The sequence below is a fragment of the Bactrocera tryoni genome, chromosome 5, assembly GCF_016617805.1.
Source record: "Bactrocera tryoni isolate S06 chromosome 5, CSIRO_BtryS06_freeze2, whole genome shotgun sequence".
Taxonomy (NCBI): domain Eukaryota; kingdom Metazoa; phylum Arthropoda; class Insecta; order Diptera; family Tephritidae; genus Bactrocera; species Bactrocera tryoni.
In genome coordinates, this window is record NC_052503.1 from 17,056,242 (window position 1) to 17,072,721 (window position 16,480).

Below are 16,480 nucleotides of genomic sequence, written 5' to 3' on the forward strand. Positions count from 1 at the left end.
CAAGATAATCAGGCTACGAAATCTATGAAAATTTTGCAAAAGTGTTTTTGGCAGTCTACTTTATCACGAACAGAAGTCTTTGGGTAGCATAAAGCCTTCAGTGAAGGTTTTTTAGTCAACTTGTCTCATGTCTTTTGTCCATACATCTCTGTTTTTGACGATTTCATCGAAAAAGTAAAAAAAGTACTTGAAAATAGTCGTGTTGACAACAGATTGATAGCAGTGGATCTCAACATTTTTTATGGATCGATTCAACACTCAATGAAGCGTGTCAATGCTAGACTGGTACCAAAAGTCCAGAAACTTTTGAAAAAGAGATGTCAAGTCATGGTCGTAAAATGGCTGCTTCACAACGTAGCTAAATAATCTAAACTCAGCAAATTCAGTCGGGGTGAGGTTTGGTATACCCGGATAAAGTGAAGTAAAGTGGATTTGGTCTTTCCGCTGAGCCTAAGCGCTTCTATTTGAAATGATCGCGTGAATCATAATCGTGGAAAGATCACCATTAAACTAGCTTTACATTGACCTACATTTTGTTCTGACGCATAGAGTTGTAACATCCAGCTGTCAGATCATCAATTCTTTCTTCCAGAGAAATACGGTAGCAGTGATACTAAACTATTAAAGCTTATCTGATTTCATACATAATGCGAACAGAATAGTAGAAACACCCGAACTGAAGAAACTTTCCGATATTTTCTTAAAAGTATCCGGTCTAACTAACTAAGTTATCCTCTACTTTAGTCACGGTTTCCTTCATACAAGACATACAGGGTTTGTCCGGAAAGTAATAGGAGTGATTTTCTTGCGCCGTGACTTTACTTGTTTGTCTTTTTTGACATCAAAGGCATCGTTCACTATGAATTTGTTCCTCCTGGACAATCCGTTAACGCCAAGTTTTACATGGAGGTCCTCAAGAGACTCAAACGGAGGATCAATCGCGTCCGACAAGACATCGCAGACGATTGGAAGTTGCACCACCACAACGTCTCGGCTCACACCGCCTTTCTTGCGAACAGCCACCTAATCAAGACCAGCATTACAACGCTTCCGCAGCCGCCCTACAGCCCAGATGTGCCACCCTCGGAGTTTTTTTGTTTCGTTGCCTGAAAAGACCGATGAAAGACAAGCATTTTAAGACTACAGAGGGAATCCAAGCAGCATGCCTTCCGTGACGCGTTCAATGCTTGGAAATGGCGTTCGCGGCGCTGCATCGACACAGAAGGAGCCTATTTTGAAAGTTTTTAAAGATAAATCGATTCAGTTCTATTACTTTCTGGACAAACCCTGTATGTATCCAGTTTTGTTTAAAAAAGTAGTAAGATATGAGTATACTATATATCGGAAACCCTGAAGAACGGGTTTTTTGTTATCCGTCGAACGGAACGTTGTGAAGTCGTAGATCATCTCGTGATCGTTTTCTCTTCGATACCACTCATCTCTTTATGAAATCTGCAAGATAATCTATCCGATCGGCATACAAGAAATATACTGAAGTCGTTTAGGCACTCTTCCTTATGCGGCCGTGAACCTTTTTGTGATTTTCTTTTCTAGGTTATGTATGGAAAAAAGTTAAGTCAGTTATAATAAACTGGTTCCACTTGACAGTGCTTACGGCTTGGACTTCTCTTGTACCTAAAAACCTACGGAAATTTATTAATAATATCTCGTTAAATAACTTGTGATATAGCTATTCCTCAAGAAAATTCTTTAAAGGCACAGTCTTAAAATAGAGACGAATATAATTCTCCGCAAATGAGGTGTGACCAAAAATCACAAACATATTTATTTGCCTGCCAACATAACACATCTTCAGTCTGACACTGACATCTGCCAAGTTGTCGCGATCTTGCCTTGAACTACAGCAATTTCCTATGATTTACAAGCGATTGCCAAGATCACCGCGCAGCAATTGCCGTGAATCGCGCTGCTGGCCATTACAACAACTGTAATTATCGCATAAATTTCCACGTTGGCGGCACTGACGTTGACCAACAGTTAATTGCAACGCGCATGCATTACACACACACATACACTAACAAAGCGAAATACAAAGCTTGAAGCGTGTAAATATTATTAGTCGACAAAAGCTCCATTATAGAAGCAGAATTTGTAGAAAAATACGACGAATGGCAAGGCAAGCGAAAATATTTGAAATTCTTACAGCTTTTAGCCAAGCACATACATACATATTTACATTTGTATATATAGGTGTGTTGGCATGTGTGTAACCGCAATGCAGTTGTTGCGCATGCGCGGCAAGCAAGATTCGCAGTTGGCGCAAATAAATACTCAATTGCCAGAGTTGTTTTGAAAAGGCGTTGGCTTTGGGTGTAATATACATAAGAATTTGTGTGTGTGTGTACAATCGAACTTGTTAAGCGCACGCGCCCCAGTAACACCGCCAAGCCAGTAGACGTCAATTGCTAGACGCTGTTTTGCCGTAGTTAAGAGGCCTCCAAACTGTAATTGACGCAATAATAACACTTGTTGTACGCAGGTGTTTCTAACACCAACCGTCAGTCGCTTGTTTTCAACTGGCTCGCAACTCGCCCGCTCGCCTTCAGCTGCCTGACTTCTGTCTTCGGTCAGTTCGCTGCCAATTTTCAAGCTGTCATGTCAACCTCGAGTGTGTTAGAAGTATATTTGAAGAAATACCGCACTTCTATGATTGTTGGTCATTTGCGAATATTTGCCGAAATTGTTCTTAGAAATGCTTAATAGACGAGTAGAAAATTGAGCAGTTATGATTGTTAGGCATTCTTCGTATTGATTTATAATCGGGAAGTTAAAAGTCTGGAACGGAAATCTGGTAATATTGAAAGTTAAGGAATGCATTGCGATTGTGGTGTTCGAAGCACTGATTTCTTCTTCTTTACTGGTGTAGACACCGTTTACGCAGTTAAAGCCGAGTTCACAACAGTGCGCCCGTCGTTTTTCCGCTATTTGGCGCCAATTGACCGAGATGCCAAGTGCAGCCAGGTCCTTTTCCACCTGATCTTTCCAAAGGGCTGGAGGTCTCCCTCTTCCTCTGCTTCCACCGGCCGGTACTGAATCCAAAACGTTCAAAGCTGGAGTGTTCTCTACCCTCTGTATAATATGACCTAGCCAGCGCTGCTGCTGTCTCTTAATTCGCTGAACTACCATATGTCAATGTCGCCGTATATCTCGTACAGATCATCGTTCCATCCAGTGCAGTATTTACCGTTGCTAATGCGCAAAGAACCATAAATCTTCCGCAAAACCTTTCTTTTGAAATTTCCTAACGTCGATTTATCAGATGTTGCCGTCGTCCATGCCTCCGCACCTTATAGCAAGACGGGGATGATGAGTGACCGCAGAGTTTGGTCTTTGTTAGTCGCGAGGGGACTTAAGTTTTCAATTGCCTACTCAGTCCAAAGTAGCACCTGTTGGCAAGAGTGATTCTGCAGGTGTTTTCAAAGCTGATATTGTTGTTTGTGTTGATGCTGGTTCAAAGATAGACGAAATTATCTACAACTTCAAAGTTATGGCTGTCCATAGTGACGTGCGAACCATGGCCCGAATGGGCCCGGTGAAGTCCTTTCCGATTCTGAAGGAGCTCTTGGTGTTCAGGTACACAGCCGCATTAGCTTTGTGGGGATACCAAGTTCAGACATAGCGGCAGGTTTTTTCGTCCGATCGAAGGCGGCTTTAAAATCGACGAAGAGTTGGTATGTCGGTTGGTGTGATCTTAAGATTTGGCGCATGGTGAAATCTGGTCGATATTGACTGACTTGATTGTGATATCGTGTGGTCATCTTTTTTGTGGATTGGACAGAGCACACTTAGGTTCCGATCTTCGGACATGCTTTCATCCGACCATAACTTGCAAAGAAGTTACATGCTTCTCACTGATGCATATTTTACTAAAAACATAATCTTTATTTTTTTTTAACTCCGAGTTCGTACTTTCGTTGTTTACATTATCAAAGCTCTCAATATGGCCATTTTTGGCGGCAAGTGGCAGCGTGCCACTTTTGTAGCCCATAGACGAAAGAAATACAAGTTGTTGCGACAAAAATAGGCGGCGATGTTTGGAGTCAAGCAGCGTCACACAACTGGCTCACTTTGCTTACCTGTTTATCTGCGAGAGACAGTGGATCAATGGCTATTAAATACAAGTCAAATCTAATGTGAGAGTTGCATTTGTTTTTTGACATATTTACATAGCGCATTTTATGAAGAGATCGATCTGAAAATTTTCATACATTCATTTCTCCCCCACAAGCTGTTTATTTGTCAGAACTGCCGGTATCGGTCTACTATAGCCTATAGCTGCCATACAAACTGACCGACCAAAACCAATATAATGATCTTTTAATACCCTTTATGCTGTAAAAAACACACACATGAAGGATATTGTTTTTTCTCTGCGTTCGAATTTACTCAAAAATATCAAAAACCATAAAAAAGACAATATAATATATATTCAAAAACAAAAATTAAAAAAAAAGGTCCCCAAAAATCAATTTCTACAAAAGTTATGGCTATTTAAAAATAAGCCTTTTTTTTGAAAAATTCATAACTTTTTTTGAAGTTGGATAAAAAATTTTGAAAAAATTCTCAAAAATTTTTTTCAAAGGGTAGAAAAGGATGGAAAAGTTTCAGCTAAATCTAAAGGGGTCGGGTTCAAAAGTGGTCGATTTGGTATGGAATACCCCATATATTTTTTTACCAATTCAGCTTCCAAAATGTACCACTTCCACTTTTTAACGCTAACCGTCGGCGTTTTTGCGTTGTTGCACGAATATTCCACCATTTTCCTGCTTTGTCTCAGTTCCGCGGTTTGTATTTTGGCGAGTTTATGTCCATATTAGCCGCCTCCTGGCGACGCTTTTTCGTAAATTTAACGTTCAACGAGCTTCGTTGGTACATACATACATATATACATGTGTATTAATGTTTGTAGAGCGTTTTCGAAGTGATCATGACCATGACTGCACATTTCTAAACGGTTCAAAGAATATGTTGATGTTTTTGTATGTATTTGTTGTATTGGTTAATACTAGTTTTGACCATAAATGCGCACGGTTATTGATATGATTATGTTTGTTCATATGTATGTGCTTGTATGTGTATGCGCACCTTTTAGTGCCTTGGTAAATATAAGCCATATGTACTATGTATCGTTTGATCGCAATATTTGGTATTTCGTTGTCGTTTGTTTTTATCTTCGGCCAAGTTTGTATTGATGATCTTGCAACTTTTTAACTCCATTGTTCTGTACATATTTTAATTATTCTTCTTTGTTGCATTTGAATTGCTCCATTGTTTGTAACTACTATAATGGATGATTTTGTAAGCAAATTTCTGGATGATATACTTTAAATTTGGCTGAAAATAAAAAAAATGCCTTTAAAATCTATGATTTTAAAAACAATTTTCTAGTTCAGACAAAACCTTTGTTAAAGGTGAATTTGTGAACTTCTCAATCGAACACGTAAGGTGTCAAATTTTTTATATTTCTGCATCAGGGCTCGTCCCATTGGACGTTTGGATCAAAAGGAAATTGCAAATTCAGATGTCTTGCAGCTAAAATTGTGCAAAATGTTTTCTGATATTCGAAAGAACTTTAAATTTCATTAAATAATTGTTGGTTTCTTAATTACTAATTGTTTATTAATTACAATTTTTATTTTACTTTTTCATTCTTAAAGACCCTTACTATTACTAGCCTAGGAAAACGAGAATTATTTCACTATTACGTTAGGTTAGCTTAATCTGGTAGGCCTATAAACCACGCATGCATGAGTTTTGGTCCTTTGCGATGCACAATGGAGTTCAGTTGCTAGATCCAAGAGGAGTAGTCATCCTTTAGGATGCCTGCGCTTGATGCGAATTTTAACATACTCTGTGGCCTTCTTCTTATCATACCGTGGAGACCTCAAATGTGTACAGCGTAGTCTTGCCTATTCGGAACAAGTGCACAAAAAATGCTCCATTGTTTCCCTAGTGCGCTGCCCATCACGTTCTTACAGTCTCTTCCATCGATTGCCAATAAGAATTTTGTGTACTTCCTATCTACCGTTTTGCACATGACCTTTGCAGTTTTGCACTCAGGTAGCTGGTTCCATCGGGTTTTGATTTTATTTACCATGCTTTACGTTTCAGATGTTAGCCGCACACCATTTTTGACAATCTCGTTCACTATTCCATTGCCCTCGATGCCTTTGTGGCCTGGCACCCAGTAGAAGTGAAGTTGCTAGCTCCTGGCAACACTTTCCATTGCTGCCCTGCTTCCCAAGACACTTTCGGCTGACTTGCGACACGAGGTTACTGCATTAATTGTATTGGTGCAATAAAGGCCAGCTCCGCGGCTTTCGCAATAGCAAAGAACTCAGCATGAAATATACTGCAGTGATCTGGCAACTTAAAAGGTTGCCTTATGTCTATCTCTGGACAGTATATTCCCGGAACAATTCCATTCCTTTACGCCAGTCATCTTTTTCTATATTTACTTTAAACTTTCTTTCCTAGTTGAAAAGTCATGTTATCGGTGTTTGCCCAACCGTCATTACTCACCGAGCTATGCCCGAAGGTTCTTTAAGTAAATTCTCCTTCAGCCAGTTATCGACCCGCCTGTCCACCATACTACTGCACAATTGATCAGAATTGGTCAAACTATAGCTGTATAGCACCAGTGCATGAGAGAAGGTGAGAGCCCCCAGATTGTGCCGGGCATCTGCCTGTATGCATATAAATAATTAACTATTACTTGGTTTCATTTGCTACTTAAGTCGAAACCCTGAAAATGTATCTTACATAATTACAAAGAGAAACAGCAATAGTCTATCATTGCTCCACATCTATCAAATTAGCTGCCAATTCATTTCGATGAAGATTAATTGCGTGCGTTATATGGTTTCATAATTTGAATGTGCGTTTGCAATTGTTGTTGCTCTTCTAAGCTTTTAAGCTTCTTATTTTCTAATTTATATGTATAAGCATGTGTATTCTATATGTTGGCCATGAAATTATTTCGAGATGCCGAAGCAAAAATAACGATTTGGATCTTTAATAATTGGATAAATGTGGCGCCGCTTAGGCGCTTGTCTTCTTAATTCTGATATCTTATTGTTTCCAATGTCGAAATTATCTGTTGGAATTAAGAATAATCTTTAACTACTTTTTTATCATCCAATCATACTATGACCATGTACTCTTCGGTTTTTTTTTTTGTTTAATTCTGACAACGATTTATAACTGATTGAGGAGCAGTTTGTTTGAAGGTTGATTGATTGATTTATTTAAAATGTGTAAAGACCTTAAAATCGCACAGTTGGCTGCTTCACACCAGCACTCATTTCGATATTAGCGGAATTAATAGTCTGAAAAATAGGTCAATTTAGGTGCAGTTAATACTAAACGATATTTGACTGAGGGTAAAACAAAAATCCGTCTGTTATTGGTGTGTGTATAATAATTTGTAATTTTTTAAGAATGAAATATCATAATTAAAATTAATTATTCTCTATTGTCATTTGAAGGTTTATTTTCTAAAACGTCAGAAGCATTAAATGTGACCTTATACTACGTTCCGAGCGACACTTAATAATGAGATTTAGGCTGTTGAGTAGATTATCTCAATAGTCTACTAAATTTAGAAAGATTTCGTCATACGAAAATGACATTTGTTAATCTCCTCATCGAGGAGATTTGAAGCTAATCTACTCGAAAACTCCCCTGCGACTCTAATTTAACGCTGACTGTTTGTTAGTTGGAAAATTTATCACATTAATACAGCTGATTTGGACACTACAAACTGTCAAAGTGAAAAACATTAAGCAAGCAAATAAAATAAAAAATTAAAAAAGTGTCAAGTAAATCAGTGAAAATGCAGAAAGTATTATCAAAAACAAAAAAAGAAGAGTAATGTGGAGTGAGGCTGCCGAAGCCGATCTAATACAGTTATGGCGAGAAAAAATCGGTTTGTCAAAAACAGCTGTTTTACAAATCACCAATGGCAGTGCAAATAATCTAGATTAGTGAGTAGAATAAATGTAATCTAATTACTTAAATTTTTTGGTGAGAACATGTTTTTAAAGATAGTAGGACAGGTTTACAAGCGAATTGGTATAAAAATTAGGATAAGGGTATAACACTGGTCACTTTTCTGTGAAACTCTATAACTCAGCAACGGAAGTGTATACCCTTTCAGACGTCATCTGATACCGATATCCATCAATGGATTTATTAAAAGAACTTTTAGTGAGAAGCTAATTTCACGTTTTGGGCAACCAAGATCGTACGATATCATACCGTTAGTCTAAAGTCTACGCGAACAATCCCGCTTCGATCCAGACCTTGGAGCAAAACATCACGCGTGTCATTCGCCAGTTACCAGCCGAAATACGAGTCATCGAAAATTGGACTCAACGGATCAACAATTTGAGACGTAACCGCGCCCAACTCTTCAAAGAAATAATCTTCGAAAAATAAATTTCAAAGAATGCTCTTTCGAATGATAATAAACATTCTCCACTAAATTTGAAGTTTCCGTGATTTTTCCATTAAAGAAAGTTAGGAACCTTCTTTTTTATTCTCCCACAGCGTTGAGTATACGTATGTGGGTCCATTATTCCTTAAATGATATGTTAATTTTATTATACTCTCGCAACAAAGTTGCTAAGGAGAGTATTATAGTTTTGTTCACATAACGGTTGTTTGGAAGTCCTAAAACTAAAAGAGTCAGATATAGAGTTATATATACCAAAGTGATCAGGGTGACGAGTAGAGTTGAAATCCGGATGCCTGTCCGTCCGTCCGTCTGTCCGTCCGTGCAGGCTGTAACTTGAGTAAAAAATGAGATATCATGATGAAACTCGGTACACGTATCTTGGCTCCATAGGAGGGCTAAGATCGAAGATGGGCAAAATCGGCCCACTGCCACGCCCACAAAATGGCGGAAACCGAAAACCTATAAAGTGTCATAACTAAGCCATAAATAAAGATATTAAAGTGAAATTTGGCACAAAGGATCGCATTAGCACAAAGGATCGCATTATTTTTTAGAAAAGTGGGCGTGGCCCCGCCTCTACTAAGTTTTTTATACATATCACGGAAACTACTATAGCTATGTCAACCAAACTCTACAGAGTCGTTTTCTTCAGGCATTTCCATATACAGTTCAAAAATGGAAGAAATCGGATAATAACCACGCCCACCTCCCATACAAAGGTTATGTTGAAAATCACTAAAAGTGCGTTAACCGACTAACAAAAAACGTCAGAAACACTAAATTTTACAGAAGAAGTGGCAGAAGGAAGCTGCATCCAGGCTTTTTTTAAAAATTGAAAATGGGGGGGCGTCGCCCACTTATGGACCAAAAACCATAACTCAGGAACTACTCCAGCGATTTCAATGAAATTCGATATATAATATTTTCTTAACACCCTGATGACATGTACGAAATATGGGTGAAATCGGTTCACAACCTCGCCTTCTTCCAATATAACGCTATTTTGAATTCCATCTGATGCCTTCTTTGTATAATACGAGTACATACATTAGGAACCAATGATGATAGCGGAATAAAACTTTACACAAATACGGTATTTGAAAAATATGTAAATGACGGATAATGAAATCTCGATTATCACTTTATCATGCGAGAGTATAAATTGTTCGGTGACACCCGAACTTAGCTCTTCCTTACCTGTTTTTATTTTATTTTCTCCGCAATTCTCCTGATAAGCGGTAAAATTCTGAGCGGTTTTACTTAGATATACATACATACATATGTGGTATATGTAGGTATGTACACAACGCTGAGCGCCTTCTTCCGCACGTGTTGTTCGGATATTCCAAACACAAAAAAGAAAAAAAAAATAGAAAAGAATTGTTTTCATAATTATCGCACATCTGCTATGCAAAATATGCGCTGACGTCATTTTGTTGGCAAATATTTTCCTAACACATGCACCAAAGTTAACTTCCTCTCCGCTTGTTAGCATAACTCGATAACAATTTATTAAAAATATTTTTATCTAACAAAATATTTAATTTGATTTTTTTCCTTTTTTCTTTGCAGGTAAGTGACGCTAAACCAAAAAAAAAGAAAGATTGTTTTCTTCGCCCAGAATTTACGCTAGAAAATGGTGCAAAATGTGGCAGCTAAATATTTAGTGTGAGTCAATGTAAAAAAAAATGTCGACATGCTTAGCTAATGATCCGAATATACATACATATATATGTTTGCATAAAAAGTGACACGTGAGCAATAAATAAACACAGCTGAAAATTTCAAACGGAAATGCATAGATTATGCGGCCGACAGCCGTGACCAATGCAAGGGTTTGCTCCAACTAGACTGCGCTGGGGTGCGCGAAAGATGCAGCCGAGTCACGCGCTGCATTTGTAAAAACAACTCGCATTTGCATTTGTCTTGTTAATTTGGAAAATATTTACACTTCTTGAACAAAGCGAGCTTATAATCCCTTTTTGTGCTGATTTGACAGTTTGTTGTGAAACAGGGTTGATTTTCCGTACGACACTTAACGAAGCTTTGAAGTGCACTTGACTGGATTTGTGTGTTTTTGCAAACGTGCCGATATTGTATTACTGCGAAATTGGCGAAAATTTAAAACATACTCTGGGAAAGGGTTAGCAAAAGCTTAGAAAAAATTTTTAAAAATTAAAAAAAAAAATAAACTGCCTACTATGGATTTCCCACAACCATAAACGAAAACAAAAAATAATTAATTTTTCAACACATTTTTTCGTTTATTTCTTCCTTATAATCCTATTCGCTTAACCTCACTAGCTATTTGTTATTGTTTAACCGCCGAAGAATCCCTTGATTTTACCGGCGGTCAATTTAACAAGTTTAAAATCTGTGCTACTTGTTGTTGTATGTTTTGGGACTGCTCAGTGGTCGTTAGTTCATCGTAGACTGCGGATGGTGACGATGGTAACGTCGTCGGTGCTGGCGGTGGTGCTGGTGCCTCAGTGGTTGTCGTTGTTGTGCTTGTGGAACTAGTCGTTGGTACTGTTGTTGTTGTGGTGGAACTTGTGGTTGGCTGCACCTGTCCATCCAGACAGGCCTGCAAGTAGTTATAGTTACTTGCAGTATCCGCCACATAACGGCGCTCAGCGCGTTGGCAACACTGCTGATGATGCAATTCGATGCGACGATAGCGCTCTTGTAACACGGTCGCATGTTCGGAGGCATTACCCGATATGCTGTATGTGGCCTTGGTATTCGCACTGCCCTGTGGATGAAAGAACATACATTTTTAGTAGAAATAATTTTAGTAAAAATTCTGTCGGAAAAGAAAAATATTTATCTCGGCGATATTGACTCTAGGTTCCAACTTTATATGCTGTACATCGATTGTGTATAAAAAAAACTTCCTTAATGAAGCTCCTAAAACTGTCAAATCTTCAGTAACCATAAAGGAACTCGTATTATTCTGTCAGTATCTCGTTTCGAGACGAAGTGCTAGTATTTACATATGAGTGACAGTAACAGGATGAATCAGTAGTGATAAACCAGTTAGATAACGAGCTTTTCACCTCTTTCCACGATTAGGATTTACCTCACTGTATGTAAATCGTTTTGCACTCGGAGTTCCCGCGGCTATATCAAATAGACTTCGGTTATGAAAAGTCGAAAAGAAATACCCGAAACTAACCGAAAATCTGTTTTATAAATTAAGACAATTTCTTGTCGGCTTTGGGAAGGCCAAATAATGATGCCATGAATATTGATTTCGGGCTCTGAATTTCAAAGAAAATCTTGCGCTGACCCATTTTCAAATTTATGGTTATCTTCTTCTTCTTCTTTATTGGCGTAGCCGAACTTACAACAGCATTAGGCTGTGTTGTCCTTTTCATTGGGGTGTTTTTTACGTTCCGGGTTCCAAACCCAGCACACAACTCTGGGGAGAGATTTAAGGCTATCACATTCAAATATTTTGAACTACCTTTTCCGACACTTATACTACCTTATTAAACTTTCCCAACTCTACAACATATCTCTTAACATACTCACAATTTTCGTGTGACAGTTGAACAGTTCCAAAGTATTGTTGAGCTCATTACAAACGCGTAAGCTGCTGCATACCGCCTCGGCTGCATCCACAACTTCCTGCCGCTCTTTCGCCGAATCCCCATCAATTTGTTTGCGTTCCTCGCTCGCTTCGAGCAGGCATTGCTTGTAGTCCTGACCGTAAGCTTCGCTGATCGAATTTGAATGCCCGATGTAATCGGTGAAACACGCCACCGACACTTGCGGGTTCAGCGCCGTAAGTCGCGAGGTGAATAGCAGACGTGCCAAGCCTTGTTGGGATGCTAGTCCTGCGCTGTGCGGCAATTGTGACATGACCGGTTGCAGCGCGGCTGTCACAAGTATTGCTATTGCCAATCTTAGCATGTTGCCTCGTTTCGCGTCGACGATTTTTGCGTAATTTCACTATATAATCGGCGCTAGTTGCCTTTAATGCGGTCACGTAGTACTCCAAGTCTGCGGCTTGTAATTAACTTTTCGTGCAATTATTCGTTTTATTCTCTCCGTGCGTCGAGTTGTTGCTCGTCGTTTGATTTTCGTAAAAATGTGTTGTTCGCTAAGCAGGAAGCTGGTTTTTTATATTGCTTAGTGGCTGTGAATTTTCGTAGCCTAACGCTTACTCACCTTATCAGGCGTTATCTGTGACAAAGAGTTGGTCAGTAAACAGCGTGCTCTAATGTCTTCAAAGAGCAGACACTTCTTTGAGATTTGATTGTTTTAGCTCGCGCATCTCGTTATTTAACAACGAGGCTACGAGGTTGGATTGGAAAAGATTTAATATAAACCGCATACGGTCTTCTGATAATTAGTCAGGGAATAAGTTTAAAGTTTACGGAAGCAGCAATATCCTTCCGGGTCAAGAATAATGGATGTCTTAATATTATTCATGTTGATGTAGGGCAGAAAACATTCCAAAAAAATGTAGGGTTTTTTGAAGTTCTATCCTCTTGTGTTAAAGGTAATGCAAATCTAAATATTTGCAATATTGTTGTAGGGCAGTTTTTAGGAATCTTGTCGAGTTCATCAAACATAGCAGACATTTTTTATTGTAGGAGGAAAAATCGAAATCGATAATCCGCTAAACCTAACCTACTCCCATCTCATATTTCTCCCACGAAACGATCAAATTAAGTATTCTATGGCCTGATGTAAAACCACGTCTGTTCCTTTTTCGTAGACCTGACTATTGTGGAAACGACAAAGTTCTTAAAATTTTCCTTCTCTACTGTCGAATTATCACTTGTTCTACTGTATCCTCGGGTTTGATTAGAGAATGCTGCGTCCAAAATAAATATAGCAGAATCGTATAGAAATCATTTATCTTTTTACCATTTAGTTTAGTAGAGAATAGTTAGAGTAGATTTCCTTTCCTTAGAATCTTTGGCCATTAAAACGGATGGCATAAAATGATGATCTTCCAGCAGGATAAATTCATTTGAGGTTCCCTTATCTTATCTATATAATTGAACTGGTTGAGAACTATATTCTTATACCCTGAACCAGTTTTTGAGATATTGAGCAGAAATTTTGTACGCATCCGTTTCTCGCGAAAAAGCTGCTCCCTGAACCGGACCTCTATAGTTTTAGCTGCTATACAAACTGACAGTCCAAAATCAAGTCCTTATATGGAAAACTTTTTTATCTGCAAGATATGGTCACATTATTGGAAATACCACCTTCAATCTGAATAAGTACATTTAATAAGAGAACAACGAACTCTTAACTGGAAAAGTTTTTAAGAATCCGAATTGAGAACGTCCTTATCTAATGGCCACTTTCTAATCCTCCCTCGTTTTTCATATTAATATGTACGTATAAGCGCTTCTTGTCTAAACTCTTATCTCCTTACGCCTTTGGTGATTTTTTTTACCACTTGTCATTGGTTTTGTTGTTATTTATTTGTTTGCCGTTACTCCGCAGATCTTTAGAATCGCGCCATTAGAATAACAACACTACACGATGTCGTGATAAACGTGCATAACTCTTTCTATAATATTTAGCATCATCGCGGAGATAAATCAAGTGTAATGAGGTCATCCCCAATTAGTTGAGTCTGTATTAATAGAAAATTAGTCGGCATTTGAAGATAATTTTTTGATCAAATAAGTGCTCACTAAATAAAAAAGTGAAGTTATATATTAAAGAACATATGATTCATAAAAGGATATACGCGTAAGCTGCATTCGATTAGTTAAAAGTTGGAGACTAGTGAATCGAACAAACAACTGGCATAAATCAAGCAGTCTGGTATAATCAAATAGAGAGAGAGAACAACGAGCGGTTACACAAGTTGAGTGAGATTTTCAAATACTTGTATTCTCTCCTATTGGATTCACGTGCATAACATTATTGTCGCTTTTAGAAGAAAATTTTTCGAAAGAGCGTAGTTAGTGTAACGAAGCCGATTAATCATTCTATGTAAGCGGAACCTGAAAACGTGAATTTTTTGCGCAAATATTAGCATATTTACTTAAGTTACGGCTATAAAATGCCTCATGTCGGCGGTGGATTTTTTTTCACGCCTTTGTAAATATATTTATATAACATTTCGTTCACGAGATCCAGCGCTCACCAATATTTACAAAACTGCAGCAAAGAAAGTAAAACAATTTTTAGTTTTAGTCAATCTATATATAAGTACTTTTGTACACAAAAAGTATTAATGTTATTAATTTGTAGCGATAAGACTAGTTTTTCTGCGGAAAAATGGTCAACAAATAATTTTATCATAAAATATACAACAAAATCAACAAGCGGTTTAATAACAATGCTGACACTAACTTCTTGTTGAAATGTATGTACTGTTCATAAACAAACAACACTGTCAAATTTTTGTATAAATTTTAAAAATAAATCATAGTGAAACAGTAAATTTTAGCTTCGGTAAACAAAGTGCGGCTATTTTTATCGATGATTCGCAGGGTCATAAATTTGTATAATAATTGTGGTGAAGAATTCCTTTTCTTCGCAAGATGATGCTCATTTGCTTAAACCATCGATTTCGGACCGCTATAGCATATAGTTGCCCACAAACTGGCCGATCACAAGACCTCTACATTGTTTTATCAAATCTCAAGAAAAATTCCGATAGGAATGGAATTTATTCCATTTCGAGGTTATCTACTTTTTTAAAGAAAAAACACAGAAACTTTAAATTTAATTGGGAATCTTTATTATCATTCGAAAGAATTTTCTTTGGAATTTATTTGTGATTATCTCTTTCAAATGTTGACCGCGGCTACGTCTCAGTTGGTCCATCTGTTGAGTCCAATTTTCGATGACTTCGAATAACACATGTGATGTTTTGCTCCAAGGCCTGAATCGAAGCTGGATTCTTCGCATAGACTTTAGATTTCACATATCCTCACAGGAAAAAGTCTAACGGTGTATTATCACGCGATCTTGGTGGCCAATCGTCCGGCCCAAAACGTAAAATCATCTGCTCACTGAAGTGTTCTCTAAATAAATCCATTGATTGATGCAATGTGTGGAAAGTGGCGCCGTCATGTTAAAGCGAAATGTCGCCGAGATTACGAGCTTCAATTTCAGGCATCAAATAGTCGGTTATCATGGTACGATAACGGTCGTTATTGACAGTTACGTTCTCAGCGGCATCATTTTTGATGAAATATGGACCGATGATTCCACCAGCCCACAAACCACAACAAACCATTTGTTTTTTCTGGATGAAATGGCAGCTCTTGAAACTCTGTAGGTTGCTCTTCGTCCCAAATGCAGCATTTTTGCTTGCTTACATACCCATTGAGCCAGAAATGGTCCACGTCGCTGAACGAAATTTGGGTCGAAAATGTCGGATCTTCTTGGAACATTTCAAGAGTCCATAGCGAGCGGCTTCAGTTCTTCACAAAGCTGTATTTTTTGTACGCTTCCAATATAAGATCTCGTGATAAAATGCGCCTAATCCATCCGTACGTCAGTCTGAGTTGATGCCAACGGCGGCACATCGATTCTTCACGGTATTCATGTATACTCTCAGCGACGGCTGCTATATTTTCTTCACTATGTGCTGGACGTGGTCTATTCTGTCGAATATTATCCAATATAGAACACTTGGTCTCAAGAAAAAAGTACCTCTGCTTGTATCACCCTTTATGTCATGAAAATTTTCGAAAATTTATATGGAATCTATACTGTAATACTTACTGAACTCATATCATCCTCATAAATCTATGCTAATTTGTTAGGTAGCTAGAGTTCTTAGTAAATTAATTATGGTTTGTGTCTTTGCTCAATTTGTATTAGCAGGGTTGGTTTCGGACTGCGTACCAACTTTTGGACTGTGTAAATCAATTTGCGCCACATTAGTGGTAATTACTGTTTAATCTCCTTTTAGCCACCCTCTAAAAACTTCATAATAGCTGCTTACATGGCAAGCAAAAAATGTAGGAAAGAGCAAATAATGACAAAAACTTTATAAAGCAACAATCACCA

The 16,480-nt window shown here is 38.0% G+C and overlaps 2 protein-coding genes across 2 annotated transcripts in view; one reads left to right on the top strand and one right to left on the bottom strand.

The window, feature by feature from the left end:
• The window catches only part of LOC120777510 (supervillin-like), a 199,147-nt gene that overhangs the window by 43,170 nt on the left and 139,497 nt on the right, over positions 1–16,480 (top strand). The gene's annotated exons all lie outside the window — the stretch shown is intronic.
• Positions 10,719–12,560, bottom strand: LOC120777518. The gene is made up of 2 exons (XM_040108887.1): positions 12,014–12,560; positions 10,719–11,231 (listed from the first exon to the last, which is right to left on the bottom strand). The coding sequence occupies exons 1-2, from the start codon at positions 12,392–12,394 to the stop codon at positions 10,833–10,835; spliced, it is 780 nt and encodes a 259-aa protein (XP_039964821.1). The 5' UTR covers positions 12,395–12,560; the 3' UTR covers positions 10,719–10,832.

What these genes read in the sequence shown, in the direction of transcription:
- LOC120777518 (XM_040108887.1), bottom strand. Translation starts at nt 12,394, where the DNA reads ATGCTAAGATTGGCAATAGCAATACTTGTGACAGCCGCGCTGCAACCG. An exon ending in TCAACTGTCACACGAAAATT is followed by an intron (nt 11,232 to 12,013) that starts GTGAGTATGTTA and finishes TTTCATCCACAG; the next exon opens with GGCAGTGCGAATACCAAGGC.